Source organism: Mizuhopecten yessoensis, unplaced genomic scaffold (genome assembly GCF_002113885.1).
Source record: "Mizuhopecten yessoensis strain PY_sf001 unplaced genomic scaffold, ASM211388v2 scaffold2671, whole genome shotgun sequence".
Classification (NCBI taxonomy): domain Eukaryota; kingdom Metazoa; phylum Mollusca; class Bivalvia; order Pectinida; family Pectinidae; genus Mizuhopecten; species Mizuhopecten yessoensis.
The window spans coordinates 1042859-1065286 of NW_018404662.1; the positions used below are offsets into that span (position 1 = coordinate 1042859).

The 22428-nt window shown below is 36.4% G+C and overlaps 1 protein-coding gene across 1 annotated transcript in view; it reads left to right on the forward strand.

The window, feature by feature from the left end:
* LOC110446253 (multidrug and toxin extrusion protein 1-like) overlaps positions 1-16664 on the forward strand; it is a 21121-nt gene extending 4457 nt beyond the window's left edge. Inside the window, exons 3-19 of the mRNA XM_021491298.1 lie at positions 1560-1661; positions 2803-2871; positions 3127-3175; positions 5959-6058; positions 7862-7904; positions 8537-8581; positions 8841-8938; positions 9192-9289; positions 10756-10869; positions 11425-11492; positions 12353-12461; positions 12825-12900; positions 13394-13463; positions 13889-14021; positions 14266-14360; positions 14930-14984; positions 15974-16664. Coding sequence (XP_021346973.1) covers positions 1560-1661; positions 2803-2871; positions 3127-3175; positions 5959-6058; positions 7862-7904; positions 8537-8581; positions 8841-8938; positions 9192-9289; positions 10756-10869; positions 11425-11492; positions 12353-12461; positions 12825-12900; positions 13394-13463; positions 13889-14021; positions 14266-14360; positions 14930-14984; positions 15974-16473 — 1824 coding nt within the window. The 3' untranslated portion in view covers positions 16474-16664. The remainder of the gene's footprint in view (positions 1-1559; positions 1662-2802; positions 2872-3126; positions 3176-5958; positions 6059-7861; positions 7905-8536; positions 8582-8840; positions 8939-9191; positions 9290-10755; positions 10870-11424; positions 11493-12352; positions 12462-12824; positions 12901-13393; positions 13464-13888; positions 14022-14265; positions 14361-14929; positions 14985-15973) is intronic.
* Positions 16665-22428: the final 5764 nt, after the last annotated feature.

Consider the following 22428-nt stretch of genomic DNA (forward strand, 5'->3'; position numbering starts at 1 on the left):
ACTACTCAGGGTGAAGGTATGATAACCCTTTCTCTGTCACGTTCCCTACTTAGGGTGAAGGTATGATAACCCTTTCTCTGTCACGTTCCCTACTTAGGGTGAAGGTATGATAACCCTTTCTCTGTCACGTTCCCTACTAAGGATGAAGGTATGACACCCTTTCTCTGTCCCATTCCCTACTAAGGCTAAAGATATGATACATTCCCTCTGTCACGTTCCCTACTAAAAGTAAAGGTATGGTAAACTTTCTTTGTAAAGTCCTTAAGTCATCGTGGTCAATAATAAAGAATCCATGACGCGTCCTCCGACTGTTATGGGCAATAGTTTGATAAACGATCGCTCTGTTGCTTTCTGAAAAAGTCTTGGCAATATTATTGTCAACTTCATGACGTTCATGGCCCATTAAAATGGTATGATACTTGGTTTGGTTTAATTTTGTTTAACGTCCTATTAACAGATAAGGTAATTTAAGGACGTGCCTTCATGCGTGTAGTATATGCATGCTTGCATGTGTGTATGCAGGAGACAGGGTATGTTGTTGTGCTTGCCTCCTTGTGATAGCGCGGATTTGATGCCGACTTTATAGTGCTATCTCACTGAAATACCATGCAAAAGGCACCCAGCACAGCATTCCGCCCGGTCACATTACACTGACAACGGGTGCACCAGTTGTTACCATTTCCCTTAATGCTGAACATTTAGCAGGGAATAACAACTACCATTTTTAAAGACTTTGGTATGTCCCGACCTGGGGACAGAACCCATTGCCTTCCTCAGCTGGGCGAACGCTCAACATTAAGGCCAAAAGTGAGGGGTTGTCAAGCAAGGCGCTAGGGAATAAGAGGTAGTTAGAAGTAGAAAGAAAGATAATGATCACAAATATTGCAATGGGTACAGCAGATTTATTTTGGTCGCTTTTGTGTTCCCAAATTGAGGACACCAAAGCAAATCCCCAGTTCTGCAGGGGGTTCCAACATTAGTCGCCTCCTACGATACATGCAGTGTGTAACAGCAGGTGTATTCTTTTCCCGATCATCAACCTGCAGGGGTGTGATATGATACAATTACTTTGTCACGTCCTACGTCACTTTTGGCCAATGGACAAAATCTCTCTGTCATGTCTTTCGACTATCGGGATAACGGTACGATACACTATCGGTCACGTCCTCGATAGGAACTGTCGACACTCAAAGATATCTACACACTGTTCTTTGATCAACGGCAAACATTCTAGCAGAAAAGGTTGAATTATTTGATTTTTTAAGTTTTAAAGATGATAAATATGTGCATACGAGAGGAACCCTACTGAGAATGAATATGAAACTCAATTGTAAAAGTCTATTCAAAAATCTATTAAAAAGTTCAATCAGTAGAAAACTGTATTAGTAACTAAAAAGCCTGCTCGCACACATAGACTATATCACTGTCTTGGACTTGAATTTTTCTCATGGACGAAATGAAGTTGCTGCTGCTACTTCTTTGACATGCAATTTGTCCTTAGCTGTTTCGATAAGAGGATCTGCTTCCTTACTTACTGCCATTGTTGTGTGCTATGACAGGTGTTGACCTACCTATCCATGTACTCCATGTCCTGTGTCAGCATTGCATTCTGTGGACAGTTCAGCAAGGAGGCTCTGGATGGGGCATCCCTCTCAACCACGGTAAGCTCATTCCGAATTCGTACAATGGTCCCAGGTGTTCCTTCCATAGTTTTAGGAAACAATTTGTTATCAAATCGTACAGATATATATCCATTACTGATGCGACTTGAATACTGATGTAATTAAGGAGTTCGATGATCATTTGTATGGATAAGCAATTTAATGTTTTATGCTCACTGGAGCAGGTCACACTAGTAAGAAGTAGTCTCATGTCCAGATGCAACAAGCAGGTACTTCATTACTTCGTTATTCTAGTCTAGTGTTAAATAGCCTCGTGGCTAAATATTCAACTGAAATAGTAATACTGTTATACGGTGAGATGAGGACTGACCATTTAGTAGATGAGGTATTTCTACTAAATATTGAATAATCTCGTTAGGTCTGGTTCTATTGATGTTAAATGTGGCATGTTCATATTATGCAATGGACAGGGGATTTTCACAGTTTGTTAAAATGAAAATAGGTTTCAAATTAAGACTTTTGATGTTTAAGAACTTGATTCTCCATTCTATTCCAGGTCGTTTTTTGAACAAGACTTTTTGAGTATACTCAAGGAAATGTCGAAACAGTCTCTCAAGTTCACTGTATGGAAGACTTTCATATTAACCTACCAATCATAGTTTACATTAAGATTAAAACACACGTTCATAAACTAGACATTTGTGTTTTACTGAAAAAAAAGGAACTAAATAGAACTTCATCGAGATAGCAGTGACCTACTTTGCCGATATTTGAACGTTCTATAGAGCATCCTCAATAGCAACTAATCTTGTTTGGAGTTTTGGGATCATTTCAACGCTTAACTTAACTACTAAATATGTAACATTAGTAACATTTTTGGTTTACATGCAATCAATTGCCATGGTTATCAAATGTACACATTAATAAAACATTATATTTCAAAATCTCAGATTAATTATTTATATTTCTTTAACATAAAAGGATAACATATTCTTCAAATGACCCTCAACGAGAACAATCTATTCATTAACAAAACTATTGCACCCCCGAAGCATTGTCGGAAAAATCAAATCAACATATGTTTCGAATGCTATTGTCGTTATGGAAATCCGATCCAAAGAAAATATTCGGATTAAAAGGACAATTTGGTTGTTATTTAGCGATGAGGTTTTCGTTTCAGATCACCAATGTCTTGGGGACATCTGTTATGGTCGGGCTGTCCTCTGCATTCGACACACTGTTTCCCCAGGTAACGAATCCCTTAAACAACGTAACCATGCATTATTGTACTACGTAATTATTATAACTACGGGCGAGCAATTTCTAGAAAAGAGGATAATAATCAGTTGTACAGAATATAAATTATGTCCTTATTTCTCGAAGATCTGTTATATATATTTGTATATTTTTACTTTGATTCCATGATTGTAGCAGATTGTTTGTGCGAGAAATAACTACGTGTCTGCGATGCTTGTGAATTCTTTAACAGAAGCGATTGTTTCAGACATACGGCAGCGGTAACCAGTTCGGCGTTGGAATCATCTTACAAAGAGGTAAGGACATTATTTTGTACGATTGTTTTTAAACAATATTATAGCCAGACAGTCAACTTTTGTTTAAAATAGGAATAGAAAAAATAAAAAAAAACATCTCATCTATTTACTTTCTCTACCATCTGCTCTTCGTTTCGATTGTATATATCCAGACACCTATGATTAGCCCTGGTTTGCCCTTTGTTCCTCTTAGTACCTCTGGTTTGCCTTTTGTTCCCCTTAGTACCTCTGGTTTGCCCTTTGTTCCCCTTGGTACCTCTGGTTTGCCCTTTGTTCCTCTTGGTACCTCTGGTCTGCCCTTTGTTCCTCTTGGTACCTCTGGTCTGCCCTTTGTTCCCCTTGGTCCCTCTTGTTTTCCCTTTGTTCCCCTTGGTCCCTCTTGTTTTCCCTTTGTTCCCCTTGGTCCCTCTGGGTTGCCCTTTGTTCCTCTTAGTACCTCTGGTTCGCCTTTTGTTCCCCTTAGTACCCCTGGTTTGCCCTTTGTTCCTCTTAGTACCTCTGGTTCGCCTTTTGTTCCCCTTAGTACCCCTGGTTTGCCCTTTGTTCCTCTGGGTACCTCTGGTTTGCCCTTCGTTCCCCTTGGCCCCTCTGGTTTGCCCTTTGTTCCCCTTAGTACCTCTGGTTTGCCTGCTGTCATTAAAATGTTATACTACTAAAGTTAAAACCTTTTAGTGTGGTGACAGTTTAGAGTGGCCATTAGGTAACACTTTTATCAGAGAACACTGTTCAAATGACATTTGCTATTAATGCAATTATATAAGCCCATGACCCGCTATTCGTCATTACCGTCGGGAGAAAACAGAAGAGCCATGTGTTACCTCTCGTGCATTTTTCTCTTTGTATGTTTGACAATACCTAGCTCTCGAAATAAAACTGTATGATGTATATTACATTGGATTAATAATTCCAAACCAAATTAAGACAAAATACATCATGCAAAGGTATATGTTTTTCAACATTAGTGCTATTTCTGACGCACTTTCAATTACACTATCATGCTTCGATGTTTGAGACATTTTGCTTGGTCTAGATGAAATTGGTTATGATCATGTCTTTTTGTCCAAAAAGACATTGCCCATCATTTTACCACATGACATTTCATGAAGCAGACGCCAGAGCGCCCCTCATTTATATTGACTAAGGCTTGCGTTGATGTATCTGTTGAAACGCAGCATAGTCTGCATTACGGGCTTTTTGTGATATGTATGCATTTTTTTTGTGTCAAATGCTGCTAATGGGCATTTTACTGCGGTGATCAATTCATACAGACGTCAGCTGTTAGTTATCACATCTAGAGACTAACCCGCATAAACTGTAGGACTGTTATACACGGGGTTATTTCAATGTCATATGGTTAATTGTAAACGTGTTCTGCATAGATACTGAACACTTTTGAACTAAAACCAGCACTTGTGTGCATTTATCATCGGTCACAGTTCCTTATTTTAATAAATGTCTGAAACGTTGCTCTCTGACAGTTTTTCTTTATTCCTGAAACTGGGGTCGTATGTAAAAGAAACAATATGAAATTAAGTGATTTAAGATAAGTCTCATTTTTCTAAATTTGAAAAATTCATAAAAAGTTTAGGTTTCAGTTTTTTTAACGTCCTATTGACAGGTAAGGTCATTTGAGGACGTGCCTCCATGTGTGTTGTGTAAGCGAACATGTGCGTATTTGTGCCGGTGACAGGTAATGCTGGTGTAATTGCCTCCTTGTGATAGCTCGGATTTGACGCTGACTTTATAGTGCTATCTGACTGAAATACTATGCCGAAGGCACCAAGCACAGCATTCCATCCGGCCCATATACTGACAACGGATGAACCAGTTGTTGTCATTACCCTAAATGCTGAACGTTAAGTAGGGAATAATAACTACCTTTTTTAAAGACTTTGGTATTTTCTGGCCTTGGGACAGAACCAATTGCCTCCCCCGTCAATGGAAACAAATATAGCATTTATGACACGATCAAAGGCGAAGATTGCAAATGAAAGCCCACTTTTATTTACAAGTTATTCTTAAAGTTTAAAATTCCGTCAACGTGGTCCTTTACGGATTTTATGGCGTCATATTAGATCATACTTAATTCATGAATATCACGTTACGGTAAACTTTGTTATTTCAGGTCGTTGTCTTCTTTAAATACAGCGCAGTAAAGTTAAATTATTTAAAAAGAAAGTAATAAAATAAAGTGTTTTATAAGAAACTTATTAATAAAGTTGATATTGATATCGATATACATGTATTTAATTTTTACAAAGAACGTATACAGTTTATTGTAACATTTTAATGTTCATCGATTCTCTACAGATCAAGCCGGCATATTTGTACATTTTTTAGTTCGTACAGCTTCAGGTACTTTTATTCGCGTAGTAATTATTTTCATATTCTCAGGAACAAACTCCATGTTATTACAGTTATGTGTTTATTATTTGCGTTGTATGAGCAATAAAATCACATAAAATATTCAATCCAAATAAACGTAAAGTTAACTCAAAAGTGTTTATTAAATTAAAACACAAAAAAATGGAAGAGCCACTTTGGAGAAATACAGTCGCGTAACCGCCATAGCTCTATACGGTAGTATACTATTTGATTTAAATTTATTTTCTTATTCTGAGGCTGTACCACGTTTTTCTTATCTCTTTAAGACAAAATATTTTATTTTGTTGTCATTGATATAAAAATAAATCATTCCGATACAATCATATAGATGAAAATGGCATTTCCTTCAATCCTTAAGTTTACTTGTAGAATAACGGAAGTTTTATTGATTAAAATAGGGTTGATCATCCTGTTCCTCGCATGCTTTCCCTGCATAGCGATTTTCATCAACACGGAACATTTGCTTCTTTTGCTTGGACAGGAGGCAGAGGTGTCCAGGTGAGTCCTTTCCACATACATGTACATTTCATAGTTTAAACACTCAGAGGTGTCCAGGTGAGTCCTCTCCACATACATGTACATTCCATAGTTTAAACACTCAGAGGTGTCCTGGTGAGTCCTCTCCACATACATGTACATAGTTTAAACACTCAGAGGTGTCCAGGTGAGTCCTCTCCACAAACATGTACATAGTTTAAACACTCAGAGGTGTCCAGGGGAGTCCTCTCCACATACATTCCATAGTTTAAACTCTCAGAGGTGTCCAGGTGAGTCCTCTCCACATACATGTACATTCCATAGTTTAACCACTCAGAGGTGTCCTGGTGAGTCCTCTCCACATACATGTGCATAGTTTAAACACTCAGAGGTGTCCAGGTGAGCCCTCTCCACATACATGTACATAGTTTAAACACTCAGAGGTGTCCAGGAGAGTCCTCTCCACAAACATGTCCATAGTTCAAACACTCAGAGGTGTCCAGGTGAGTCCTCTCCACATACATGTCCATTCCATAGTTTAACCACTCAGAGGTGTCCTGGTGAGTCCTCTCCACATACATTCCATAGTTTAAACACTCAGAGGTGTCCTGGTGAGTCCTCACCACATACATGTACATAGTTTAAACACTCAGAGGTCTCCAGCTGAGTCCTCTCCACATACATGTCCATAGTTTAAACACTCAGAGGTGTCCAGGTGAGTCCCCTCCCCATACATTCCATAGTTTAAACACTCAGAGGTGTCCTGGTGAGTCCTCTCCACAAACATGTACATAGTTTAAACACTCAGAGGTGTCCAGGAGAGTCCTCTCCACAAACATGTCCATAGTTCAAACACTCAGAGGTGTCCAGGTGAGTCCTCTCCACATACATGTACATTCATTAGTTTAAACACTCAGATGAGTGTTGTGTGTAATCTTCAAGCTTTCTGTGATCAGGCAAGTTCTTCACATATCATTCATATTTCCTGTACTTAGCGACTCTTTACCAAACAGTCAAAATATTTGTACTCAGGCAACTCTCTCCAACACACATGAACTAGATAATTGTTTTGCTTAAGCAGGAGACGGGTGTGTGTGCAGGTGTCTTTCCCACATATTCGTAAACTTTCTATAATCACGGGAGCCTTTTATATATTAATACTTTCTATACTTAGGCGGTACCTTAAACATTACTCCATACATCCGGTGACCAGATGAACCCTTTAATATACTCAGTTTTCCGCGTTACCTTGTTAACCTTTCCACACACTCCACACAATCCACACTTCATTCATTTAGTGAGAGTAACAGTTGCCATATGCTCCATCCTTGTGTGTAATCAGACAAGTCCTTCCATTATCCATGCTTCCTCTAATCAGGTGAGCCCTTTTCACATATCCCATACCTATGAGGCCTTGTCACATACACCACGCTTCCTTAAATCAGACAATTTTATCGACATATCAACTGCCTCTATCGTTTGAACTTACACATTTTCAATAAAACAATGACTAAGAGTATTTATTTCTACTGATTTAAAAAAAAATGATATCCTTATTTCCTCAAAACGTAGATTTTTAATGACAAATGTGAAGAATAAAGTACGTAGCATAATTACATTTACAATATTCATATAATAAAGTTAGCAAAATAGTAGTGACGATTGCTTTTATAATTGATGTAATATTTGTTTTCTATATTTGATTAAAAAAAGTATATATACAATGTATTGCCCGAATAACTAATTCTTTTCACCATTTCTTTAAGTATGTCCATTGTGGAATCATGGGACAGACTCATGGTCATAATCTCTATTATATTATAGGTTGGCAGGCCTTCATGCCACAGCTTATTCGTTTGGACTACCGGTAAGACTTAACGTATATATAAGAGCCTACTCGTCAAGGTATTTCGTTAACGACATGCTTATTATCTTTGTCTCTTATTTGTTTAGTTACCAATACATTTTAAATACCTGAGTATGTATTTATCTTATGATGTTTGCATTTCATAAGGTTATTCACAAATGAGCATATTTGGCGAAATTCCATATTGTCAATTAATGATTGTCAGATTCAGTTTTCAGGAATATGAATTTCTGTTAATGCCTTTTATTTAAACAGTAATGCAAAGGAGACAAATTCAACTATAAAGTAGGGTTATCAACGGTTAACCGATTACCCCTTGGTCGGAAGGTCGCGAAATCGAACATTCCATTATCCCGTCGGGAGCCCCATGCTTACATGTACCTGTCTACCTATTGATTCATATTTGCGTTACCATCGGCATACTGTTTTAGTTATCTAATAAGACTTCAATAGCATATTATAACTTCAGAGCCATAATCTCACTTATACACTTAAATCAACGATACATGTGATCATGATTACAACACGCCGACGCCCACTCGTGCAAACGTAAATGACAGATCTTACTATGATTACAGGGTCACTCTCATGCATACAGTGTACTAACATCATAAATATGATTATGATTTCAGGGTCATGCCCTCACGTGCATACTGTTACGGTATTTACAATGTCAGGTACGTATATAGGAACTTATGTATGTAAACAATCGTGACATGATGGAAAATGATGAGTCCATAACAATGTAAGTGTGTCCAGAATCAAGCACGTGACATATATATATATATACATATATATTACAAGTATTAACTTTTAAAGTTTTATATAAAAGAACGTGATTATTATTGAAATTCCCTGCCAAGACTCTCGCTATTGATTAGTAATCAGTCATATAGTCATTGCTTTAGATACACACGTATTGTTTTATACCTGTAGGGGATCGTGATACCGAACGTATTCATGGGGCTGGGCTCGGCACTGGCTAATGTCGGGATCCACTGGTTGTTCGTCTTCTACCTGGACATGGGCACATTGTCAGTATCATCATATCAAATATCTTCTTAATGTATTTCATTCATTTTCTTTTCCACTTGTCTCGAGTACTGGAATTTCTTGCGATTTTCCATTGAAATTAAAACCTGACAAAACGAAGTGAGTTCGAGAAATTTAATTCTTACGAATTTAGCAGCTATAAAGTATACTCAATTATCAATATGGACATTGATTAAAAGTTTATGTTGAACATTATTGTTGTTTTACTAATGATTTGTGTTTATGTCTATTTAGTGGTGCTGGTCTAGCATTAGGCATTTCACGGTGGCTATTTGCTATCGTGCAAGTCATTTACGTATTGGCTGCTGGGGTCTACAAAGACACGTGGTCAGGTAATGTAAGAACAGTATTACAAATCTGTTGTTTTCACACAAAAAAAGAAAACACTGATGATTTATATAATTTCATTTGTATGTAATAGTCGGAAGGCAAGATCGTTATATACCTATCAATTACGTCTTTATGTCTATACTTTATTTTCCCACACTTTTTGATGGCAATTTGTATTCCATCGTTTAAAAAAACTTTGTATAAGCACATAGATACACGGTATTTTAAATGCGCACATTGATACACTGTATTTTGTATATTTACGTTGATACGATACTTCGCATGGACACATTAATATAATTCTTTGAATACACATATAATACACTACGTTGTTAGTGCGCTAACATCCGGGCTAACAAGAGTGATTAATACAATGAATAAGCTAAAACAACTTGTTTCATAATTGTTGCAAAATAAATAAAGTTAAGTTAATACGTATACACACAATGATATACGATACTTAGTATATACACAATGATATACGATACTTAGTATACACACAATGATATACGATACTTGATATATCCACATTGATATACGATACTTAGTATATCCACATTGATATACGATACTTAGTATACACACACTGATATACGATACTTAGTATATCCACATTGATATACGATACTTAGTATACACACAATGATATACGATACTTAGTATACACACACTGATATACGATTCTTATATATCCAAAGAGATACGATCCTGTAAATCAACATGATACGATACTTTGTATACACACATTGATATACGATACTTTGTATATCGACATTGATACGATACTTAGTATACACACAATGATATACTATACTTTGTATATCCACATTGATACGATCCTGTACATCAACATGATACAATACTTGATAAACACAATGATAAACGATACTTTATATATCCACATTGAACCGATCCTGTAAACCAACATGATACGATACTTAGTATACACACATTGATATACGATACTTAGTATACACACATTGATATACGATACTTAGTATACACACAATGCTATACGATACTTAGTATACACACACTGATATACGCTACTTAGTATATCCACATTGATATACGATACTTAGGATACACACAATGATATACGATACTTAGTATACACACACGGATATACGATACTTAGTATATCCACATTGATATACAATACTTAGTATACACACAATGATATACGATACTTTGTATATGCACATTGATACGATCCTGTAAATCAACATGATACAATACTTAGTATAAACACAATGATATACGATACTTAGTATATCCACAATGATATACGATACTTTGTATATCCACATTGATACGATCCTGTACATCAACATGATACAATACTTGATAAACACAATGATAAACGATACTTTATATATCCACATTGAACCGATCCTGTAAACCAACATGATACGATACTTAGTATACACACATTGATATACGGTACTTTTTCTTTGCTTTGTTAAAGGATGGAGTAGGGAGTGTCTGTTTGAGTGGGGAACTTACTTGACTCTTGCCATTGCTGGGATGCTGATGTTGTGTTTGGAGTGGTGGTGCTATGAAATCCTGGTATTTCTATCTGGTACACAAAACATCAATCTGACTGAATAATCTATGCATAATAATAATATTTAAAAATAAGTTCGCGAAAACTGCAAATGCTTTTACTGAAACATGAAAACATTACAGAAGCAGACTGTATCTTTCTTGTGGATACTTTCATTAATTGATTAGAAGAAAAAATACGGCAGAGATAAAGGAACACGAAGAACAATTACCCCGCATATAAACGCATGTATGTGTATGTATGTATACGTTGTATATTACTATCATTAGGGCACGATTTTCTAAACCTGGTTTTGCTTATTTTAAGCATAGTATTTTTAGAAACTAGCCATTAATTCAACTGTAAATTTTTAACTATGAAAACAATAAAAATAGTGAACTTTAAAATAATCATAATTGATTTAAAATACTAATCAGCTTTATGTAGTATGTATTGTATATGGGTTATGGGGAACTGTCATTTGTGAATGCAGTTATTGTCGATAAATCGTTTGCAGTATAATCGGGAAACTGAAATTTATTTAAAAAAAAAAAAAAAAAATATCAATCATTTAACTGATTTCCACTGCAGGCTTGCTAGGTGCCACCCAACTTGCGGCTTTTACCATTGTATACAACGTGGCTACATTGACTTTGATGGTAATGTGTTTATCAGCTTGGTGAGAGGTGTAGTCATGTAATATAATAGCATCACAACCATTTGTAAACCGTATTGATGGAGAATAATTTGGCCGTTTTACGGTTTTATGTCAAATGGTCTGAAGGGACTAACTTTGTACCTATTTTCTTTTTTATGTTTTATTTTGTGAATTGTTTTCTATTGCAATCCCATTTTAAAGTAAACTCAAAATCCAGTCAGACGTGACTCCGCTACTAATTTGTTTCTATAATCAACTTCGTCAGCACAATGAGCAGAATGTCGTAATAAATGCAAAAGAATTACAAATAGTAACCTAAACTGATTTAATCATTTGATATAAAATCGATTAAACTAGGGCAAAATATGAACAAATGGTAACAAATACAGGAAGACACTTATAAAAAAATATTTGACGTGTAAATCAACGTCAAAACCTTTAAATGTCACTTGTTTTCAAAATAAAACTCGGGGAAGTGACACAAAAGCACAAGGCACAGTAATGAGCATAATACTAAACAAGGAGATATACACATAGCTGGCTAATGGACAGTGCATTGGACATTTGTAGACAACCTTTGTGGTTCTAATACTGATTGTTTGAAGGGTTTCTTATCAAATATAATGCCTTTGTCTTTTAATTAGTCCAACATTGTTAGTTTATTTACATGCTCTTTTCCTCAGCAGATATATTTTGGCGTAATCTAAAGGAATCTTGTAAACAAATCCGTATACAGGTATATCTACTTCATTGCAATAGTATAGGAACTTTGTCATATTAGTATGCACTTTACAAATCTCTTGACATTGATGAGCTAATTAGGACTTGTATATCAAATATATATTTTATTTTATTTCAAAGATCCCTTATGCAATTGGAACTTCCGCCTCTGTAATTGTTGGTAGTCATCTCGGGGCCGGTGATGCTGAGAAAGCCAAGGTCACATACCGGGTGGTTTTATTTGTTGGCGGTAAGGTTGTTATTTTTTCTTAATGAGTTTTATATCATATAGCTGTTATGAAGATAAAATACACTTTATAATGCTTCCTGCTGCTTTTATTTCATATGATAATGAAATAATTGAGATTGTATCCTTTATAAGAGGTTTGTACCTGTTCCTTTCTCATGAAATCGTCATAAAATGTGGTTGTAGTCAATTTTCCACTTTCTATAAACAAATAATTTAGTTCAAACGAAAACTTTTCAATCATGAAAGTGTAACCTTTTCCATGTATTTACTTTTTTTCTTCTTCTATATTATCTGCCACGTACAAGTGTAGGCAGCGTACTAATTGCTGCAAGTTCCGAGATCTTTTTCTCTCTTTGCCAACAGTCGTAGAAGCAACAATCGTAGCCCTGGCAACGTTTATCTTTAAGGATGCCATTCCTGTTCTCTTTAGTCCTGATCTGTGAGTACCCATCCCAACGAGTCGGAGTTCTTCTAATAATAACAGAGCCAATATTTTACGCGATATATAGTAAAACATTTTGTTGTTTATGGACTAGAAATAAAGTCGGAGTACTTCTAATCATTACAGAGTCAATATTTCACGCGATCTAAAGCAAAACATCTTCTTGAATATGGACATGATATAATATGGGGGGTATTTTTGTTTTTCTTTTCAGAACAGGCTTGATCTATGAACATAGTGGATGTACAATTGCATAATTTTCATATATGAAGCATATAGATATCCAAAACAGGCAACAAAGAGTCAGTATATTTATAAATATTTTATTGTGATCACAGAAAAATTATGGATATTTTCAAAGAATTTCATTACGCTATATATCATTGAAGACGACATACTAGCCTGTGCTGTCCTCTAGTGTATCGTTATTATGTTTATGAATGTATGTTTACCGCTACAAATTGTATAGCAACATATGCTTAAATTTCAGAGAGGTTCAAATTCTAACTTCAACATTGCTCATTATTGCAGCAATATATGAAATATTTCAACATACAAAAGTAAGTATATTCCAATGATCATGACAAAATAATTTCTATTGAAATAATATTTAACATAAGTATCCAATAAAGGGGCCGAGCCAAATTCTGTGGGGAGCATGAAAGCTTCTGACTCGTCATCCCAAGAAAGATAATATGTTACTGTATAGGGTGGTGATCTCACCCGGTTCAGTATTATTACCGAGCGATTAATTCAAAACACGAGGCAAATTTTGATGTCCCGCTTTTGTTCATAAATATGGTAATTGGATGAAATCTTAACCATTTACATGTTATGACTCAAGAACTATATTAAAGGGGACGGGACTGGACCCCGGATCCAATCATAGTAGCATTCTAGAATACGGTTCGTGTTGCCGTGGTTATCAACCTTTTGTCTTTGTATTTTAACGCTATTGTATTTTGTTGTCCTTTTTACTTGATAGGAAATCTTGTGTGGCGTACTGAGGGGAGCCGGACATCAGATTTACGGCGCTCTCTCAAGCTTTTTCTCCTTCTATCTAGTGGCTTTATCAATATCAATTCCACTGCTTCTTCTCACAGAGCTGGAGGACGAAGGTAAAAACGATTACCTGAATCATGTTTGAACTACAAACAACAGAGAATAGGTTTAAACATAATTATGTCCTTCGAATGGTCAGAGCCAACTATACAAAGTTATAAAAAGAATTCTCTGAATTCGTGCGATCTAGCCAATTTATATATATATATATATATATATATATTTGAATAATCTGTTTGTGCAGTATCGAATGTGGAGTTTTATGATCAATTAAACAAAAGCGGCATCACATTTCTGCAGGAGCTTGGTGGGGAGCCTGTGTCGGGGTCTTTGTGCATTCCGTCCTGCTGCTCATCAAAGCTCAGAGTCTAGATTGGCAAGAGGAGGTTAACAAGGTCAGTGTATTCTGTCATTTTGCTGATAATTGTTATTTACTGCAGAATACGTTGTTGTTTAGTGTATTTTACATTGTTATTTAGTTTAGATTTCATCGATATTTAGTGCAGACTCCATTGTGATTATACACATATTTACAGTAGATCGGGCATCAGCACAATATGGTCATGCTTGTCCAAATTATAAGTAATAATTGAAGTTTGTTCAGTCGTACATCAAAACGATAGTCACACTGGGCTAAATATTAGTAATCTAAAGTAGGTCAGTCAACAAAATAAGCTCATACTCAGCCGTGCAGTTAAAGATATGCGCGTTGAGGGACACCAAATAATAAAAAAAAAAAAGATTTGAGAAAGAGTGAAATTGGAACACTATTTACGATTACTTTCGAAAATTAATTTTGTTAACTTCAAAGGCTGCATTTAATCGTTCAATCTGATTAAGTTAATTGTTTCGTGTGCCAGAGAACATCTCGCTGTTGTTATTTTAATCGTCGAGTCTATGTTGGCTTCAAGGAAAGTTTGTGTTTTTTCTTTTATCATGCTTTATAATGGTGGATATTCAACAGGCACAGGGACGAGCAGGACTAGTAAAAGACGTCATTCTGTATAGTGAGATAAAAGGTAGGAATAGCATGTGTTTCCAAATATATATCAAAATCTATTTATGCAAGGAGTGTTTATTTCTTGTTATTCATACAAAATGTGTTAGGTATGACTGACATTGTCTTATTATCTCTTCACATAAATAGGTCTGAAATGATAAGTTGCCTTTAGACAAAGTTATGTAGTGAAGGAAGAACAGTTTTTGTGGACATATTTTTTTCGTTTTCGTCAGTGATACACAATTAATTCCTTCTTAGAATACATTTACTTATTTCAAGATTACGCCATCCGGAGAAACTTTCCAAGTGTTTTGCCTCTTCAATTACAGAAGGGTTCCCAGTGATAATTTGGGTGGTCGGGTGGCGCAGTGGATAGCGCGCTTGCCTTCACCAAGGTGGCCGGGGTTCGATTCCCCGATCGGACGTGAAATGGTATGGGGTCACTTGCCCGACCACATGGGTTTTCTACGGGTACTCCGGTTTCCTCCCTCATTGAGACCCCTCGCGCGCTAACATCCGGGCCAACAAGAGCGATTCATACAAGTTGAAATAACTTGTTTTTTAATTGTTGTAAAATCTATAAAGTTTATATAAATATAGTTTTTACGATAAAAATGTACGATCACAATTGACTATTGAGCGTTCCTTCATTTGAACTTAAACTTGTTTTTCCGATTGAGAAAATCTTCGGGTTTTCTACAGCAACCAAATCTTATTCATTCTAGTATCGAAGAAGTTCTAAACTCCCCATAAATCGGTGAAATAGAATAAGTTGCCGGTAAAATAAAACGACATGCTCAACTAATTGGGCTACGAACGTTTTAATATCCTTTCGTAACCTTGCTAGAATCACGCATGTTGCTATGTTATATTGAGTGTTTACGATCATAAACAAAATATCGCAAGCATAAGCGAATTGTGAATATTATCATAAAAAACCCACTTGAATACTTGATTATTTTTTTGCAAAAGTTTGAAATATTGGCTTTTATATTTCTTCAAACAAAGGTGGGAACGTTCCAACAAGAAGCAACCTGCCAGACGATCAAAAGATCATCGCCAATGGCTATAAACTTCGGGAGTTGAATGGGTCGGTACCTCCAGGAGCGATGAACGGGTCAGTATCTACTGGAAAAGAAAATGGAATACATACATATGAACTGGTCGATATGAACGAGATTAATGAAATGCATGGTGATAACATACATTTGACGAGCACAGACTTCAACAGCATTAGCGCCACCACCGACAAGGATGAGATCAGTATTGACACGAAGATGTTGATTTTGTCTCGCATAGCGACGGTCTTCTTACTTGTTGTGGTGTTAATTGGAAGTGTGTTCCTGAAGCTCCTTCTGGATCAGCGTGTGGACGATACCTTCAAGTACAACTTCGATGTTGCTGCGGCACTGAATGAGTCGGGAATACTAGACTTGGCTCAAAATAATTCTGCGAAATTTATAACCAGCTTGGAAAAAAATATTGGCGTCACCAACATAACATTTTAATGAAGGATGTGTTTTTGTTTATACTGTTCTGTCGTAATAGTAAAACTCATTGAATGAAAATATTTTGTCGGAAACTTAGAGAGCCTGTTGATAGAATCTGGCAATGCATGACGCGACACTCAATGAATTGTTGTTTTCGGAAAGCACATAAAACACAAAATGTCCAAATGCTTTTTCGATATTCATTTTTTTTGTTGGGGGTGGGGGTGGTGGTAACACAAATTCTAAGAGACACGTGTTTTATTACTAGGTAACAGAATGATTTAGAGATAAAGATTTTTGTGAATAGTTTGCAACAAACTAGATATACACTAACTATAATCGCGATACACATGCTGGACGGGGATTAATTAGTGCGGATGCTGGCAGTGTCGAGTATAATATGCATATGCACCTTTAATTGTGTATATATTCGTACGAGGCGTTTCATTGGTGTCAAAACGCTAATAATAACATGAAATCCAGGTAAAGAAGTGATCCATAATTATTTTTTCCCGAAAAAGCAACAAAAAATGTGTCATACATTCAACTTCGATTATCTTCAACAACAGAGACTTCTGTCAAAAGGATACTATATATTGTATGGATTTAACTGAAACATTTACTGCATTTGAATTATCAGAATATCATTATAAAAGTAAACGATCTGAGATATACGGAGCGCCATGAATACTAGTCATACATTGTATTAGTAGAATATATATAGTATATTGTGATACAGTAGAACCCTGATAGAATACCCCTCGTTTTAATTACACATTGGTTTGACGGTAAACACCCTACCATGCAATTCCAATGTCCTTTTTTACTAAATATTTTATATTTACCGTCGATGAGTCACCCAACCCTTTACAAACCCAAATACCCACTAGAAAAATAGTGGCACTATTAACACGAGGTTGACTATATGTGTTAACTGCTAGAAGTATTACACTAAACTACAAGTAGAACTACGTTACACGAACAAGTGTAGCAGAACGTTTTCTCGTAAACTTGGTGTCATTGGAAAGGGAACTTTTGATGCTTTGACTTGCGATTTAGTGCACAGAATTTCAGCGTCAAAATACAAAAGTCGCCTTCTGCCTCCAGAAGAGGCTGTGAATGCAAAATCTGCACAGCCCTCTTTTTAAATACCCCCAAAACATTTTGACCGATTTCTGAACACTCGACCTCATAGCAAGTCATACCAATTCCTTTTCCGATGATGCCTAATTTTACGAGCTTACTCTGCAAATAAAGCTTTCAGCAGCTGTTGATGTTTGTTCTTTATTAATTACTAAAACATAAACCTAGTACGACACCAAACATGTCAATCGGCGATGTCATATATGTAGATTTGTCTCACTCAGCAGTCGGAGTTGAATGCCAATTCCAATGATATATTAAAACAAAAATGGGTTCCTCATCTGGAAGAAGGCTTAAACGCAAAAGGTACACGATCATCTTCTATACTAGAAAACGCTTCACCCCTGATAAAGTCAAAAATATTCTTGTAGAACGAAAAAGATGTCATGATTATGTATAATCCCAAGGGTGAAATTGACAGACCACAACGCCGTTATACAGGTAACTGAATGGTTTTTATCTTCTTGCATCTGACCGAGAATAATACTAAAGGCTGAAACAGTTACAAAGAATATGAACAAGGACGTCTCAACTGGCTTCAGCACTGTATACACCTTGCGAAGTTGTGTATTTTCTTCCAAAATATGTAGTTGGGTAAAAAAAGACCGGTGACAAACGTAGGTGATTCAGACAAATTGATACATGCAGCATAGAATCGCAATGGTATGATGAGTCAGTCAGTGATCGAAGGCGGTGACGCCAAACTGATACCAGCGAGACTTTATTTCTCAGTGTACCTGGTGAGTAAGGGCATGTACAGTTGGACGGTGATATTGATGCACTATACGAACGTCTGCGCTTTGAAGTTTTGTTTAAGATAGTGTACCTGCTGTTTCAAAATGTAAAACAAAAATCAAACAAACAAAACATAACAAAACAAAGTTATCTGCGAATGATAATTCGTTCAACAATAAGATCGAAGACTTTGGCAAATCTTTGATATACTGCAGGTCATTTGATCAATTACAGCCAAGAACAGCGTGTTGACATAGCTCTAAAAAGCAAAACACGGAACAAATCTGTTGGCAAAAGCAATATGATTGCCAACTGTCCTATAAAACCTTGTTGGAGGTGGGTTTCTCTAAATTGTTGCAGAAAACAACACCACAGAGGCGATTCGAAATGGAAAAGGAACGCCTCAGGTTCCCTTTCAAATGTGGCCATCATAGAATAGTGCGCAGAACAATTTTCGATTCGGAAAGAAGTGTATCTCAAAATACTACAGAAACAATACAGGACTTTAAATCATGTGTCTGCCAGTAATACGTGTCCACTTCATAACATTGGTGACGAAGTAGAGTTTTACACAACTCAAAATCTGTTTTGAACAGTATTACTGATACGAAGGACACAAGCTTGCTTCTTACAAAATATCAGTTCCTTTGATGACTCAGTAGCTGCTTGGATAATGAGACATCTGCCATGTAAGCTGAGCCATAGAAGGTTATGAATCTGCCGACAAAGATGTGCGCAAAGCAAAGATTATGAAAGACCGAGATGATGTCCGAAACATGCATGGTGATATCAACTTTGACGTTTCTTTTCAGTTTTCACAATTAACAAGCAAGACCTGTCAGGTCTAACTACTCAGGACATTGTCATAGACTCAAACACGTCTGATTTGCTCACAGCTCATACGAATCTCAAAAACAATACCAGATAGTTTGTGAAAGAAAGATTATGTACAAAGGAAGGTTCCATACAGTGTCCAAGTCTGTAAAACGTGTACGTTGTCAGTGATGAACCGGTGGAACTCGCTGGGTAACGTAACACTGATAATGTGGCTACTAAGGATAAACTATTCACCATGTTCCCCATCACAACTACCAGAGAACTTTGCAAGAAGCTCTTGAAACCGAGGTCAAGTTTAAATGTCACTAAGAATATGAACATAACAGCAGAGTTATGGATACATTGAACAGTCTACCGGAATACGTGATGTCCGCAACCAGTGTTAATTCGTTCAAGTCACGCTTTGATGACCACTGACGCCGTGAACCCTCAAAGTTCTTACCGACATGGTATAGTGTCGCCGGTACGACTTTCGAAGCCTATAGGGCTTAAATCGGTGTTAAATCTACTTTGAAATAATTGACAACCTACCACAGCGAGGTTTTAAATTTGGCAAATGCTGCAATCTTCCAATCACCCCTTTCCAATACAATTAGCGACTTGTTTTATGTTTTTAGAGTGTATAGTGCTAAAGAGTGTTTTAATGACAGATCCAAATAAAAGTAAGCATAGCAACAATAACATTACAGAAACCTATCCGAGATACGTGGTGTGATTTTGTTTCATTGACACACGTTCTTAATTAGAAAAATCATCTCAAACGAGCTCTTGAAATCATTTAGTATGTGGAACTAAGGTCTGTTCTATCGTTGGTTCTATACTATTTCAGAATGAACAGTTATGATTTTAACTTTAATATTGTCCGTCCTTTTTATGCAACTAAAAGTTCTAGAATGTATTGTGTAACGTTACTAACAAAATAAATATTGTCGTCAAATGAAAAAGATATCGACACTGGCATTATTTGTTAGCATCACTATACTATTACACTGTACTGTCAATTATACTAAATATAGCAACGTATTATCCATATAGCTGATATTTTTCAGATTTTAAAAATACGGAAGTTAATATATGAATCAACAGATAAAACTTTCCAGATAAAAAAAGGTTAACCCGACTTTTTGTTACCTCTTCCTCTTCATTTGTTGTATGTGTAGTCCACCATGCGTTTGTTTTCTATAGAATCAAAATAAGTTTAAATGGGACGAGTTAGTTATTTTGTTTGGGACCTAGAAAGTTTACAGATATAATCTAGGGCGAGGGTTTGTAACACGATGACCCTGTCTACGTATTAATAACGTATTATCAGCGTCACGCAATTCATAATGGTGTGTAAAGCTTGAATAAATATCATAAGACGATTTGGTGCATTTTTTTTTATATACATCAGCGTGTTTGTAACATGGTCACGTGAAAATATCTTGTAAATTTGTGTGTTTGAGAATTAATAATAATGTATTAATATATATCTTCAGAAAAGATGAAACATTTGTCATATTGCAAGCCCCTAAGCGTACAGTATGTAATTATTTAGATGTTGTTTACGCTGTCAGCGGTCTTTGACCATTGCCTGAACCCATTTTGTAACAAACAAGTATATGGCAATACCACACCATAGGACCCTGTATTCTTCAACGTGAATCATATAACTCTATATTCGTCATAGCAGTATATTCCGTTGAAAAAATATGTTACTGTTTTCGTTGATTCAGAATATTCAACAATATTTTATCGATACATTGAAGGAGAAATTTTGCTCTCGATCTGTTTGTATTTTCAATTTGGAGGTATTATAGACTGGTATGAAGAGGACAAATATGAAAAAAAAAACTTATCTATTGCAACACTTCTTAATTTTCAATAAAAAATATTCCTTTTAAGCACTTGATCATGCATTGATTTAGTACGATGTTTATTTTGTACCATGCCAATCTCCTTCAATTTTAGTATAAGAAGAGGTAATAAAATATGCGAGACGCTTGCCCAATAGTGCAGGACGAGCCAAGTTATAGAGGGGAATGCTGCTATATAATCTAACTGATGACTTATTAAGTTTTAATTGTTTTATAATATCAATTAAAAATTGATACACAATAACAAAAAGATAATTTGAAAATCAACAATTTAACATAGAAAATTAGCAGCGACCCCGCTCCATGCCAAGTTACCTGTCTGAAATTTTGCATTGGACACAGAACTACCTACAAGTATCACCAAACAGAAACAAGCTATATGCTATTGTCAACATCAATTACGGGCTCGACGAGGTTTATTTTTTATCTCATGNCCCCCCCCCATCTCGTCGATAAATTGCTTGTTGTGGTCGGGTGCTATGGTCGGGTGCTAAAGTATGTCGATGAACCGGAAAGGGAGCAGTCCAACCTTCCCTTATAACGAACCCATGGCGACAGTTGGGATATTATCTTTCCTATCCTTTCTTTATCTGTATTTCTATTTTTGATCTTTATACTTTGTATGGAAGTTTGTAACGCCTTTCTTGATCGTTAAATATTATAACGCCTCATTTTGCAACACAACCCTTTCCCCTAACTTTCGTCCATGTGATGATGACAATTGTTCAGTCAGGCCGGAAAATGCCAAATTTCCACAAATGAGAGATGTTGTTTCCTGCTAAATGTTCAGCATTTTTGGTCAGCGTAACGACTACAGGTGTTGCAGCATGACTGGGTGGAGTAGAGTGGTGTGTACCTTCGGTATGATATTTCAGTGAAGTAGCAATAACGCCACTGGGTGGAGTAGAGTGGTGTGCGCCTTCGGTATGATATTTCAGCGAAGTAGCACTCTATAACGTGCTAAATGTTCAGCATTTTTGGTCAGCGTAACGACTACAGGTGTTGCAGCATGGCTGGGTGGAGTAGAGTGGTGTGCGCCTTCGGTATGATATTTCAGCGAAGTAGCACTCTATAACGTGCTAAATGTTCAGCATTTTTGGTCAGCGTAACGACTACAGGTGTTGCAGCATGGCTGGGTGGAGTAGAGTGGTGTGTACCTACGGTATGATATTTCAGTGAAGAAGCACTCTATAACGTGACTGGGTAGAGTAGAGGGGTGTGCCTTCGGTATGATATTTAAGTGAAATAGCACTCTATAACGCCACTGGGTGGAGTAGAGTGGTGTGTGCCTTCGGTATGATATTTCAGTGAAGTAGCACTCTATAACGTGACTGGGTTGAGTAGAGTGGTGTGTACCTTCGGTATGATATTTCAGTGAAGTAGCACTCTATAAATTGACTGG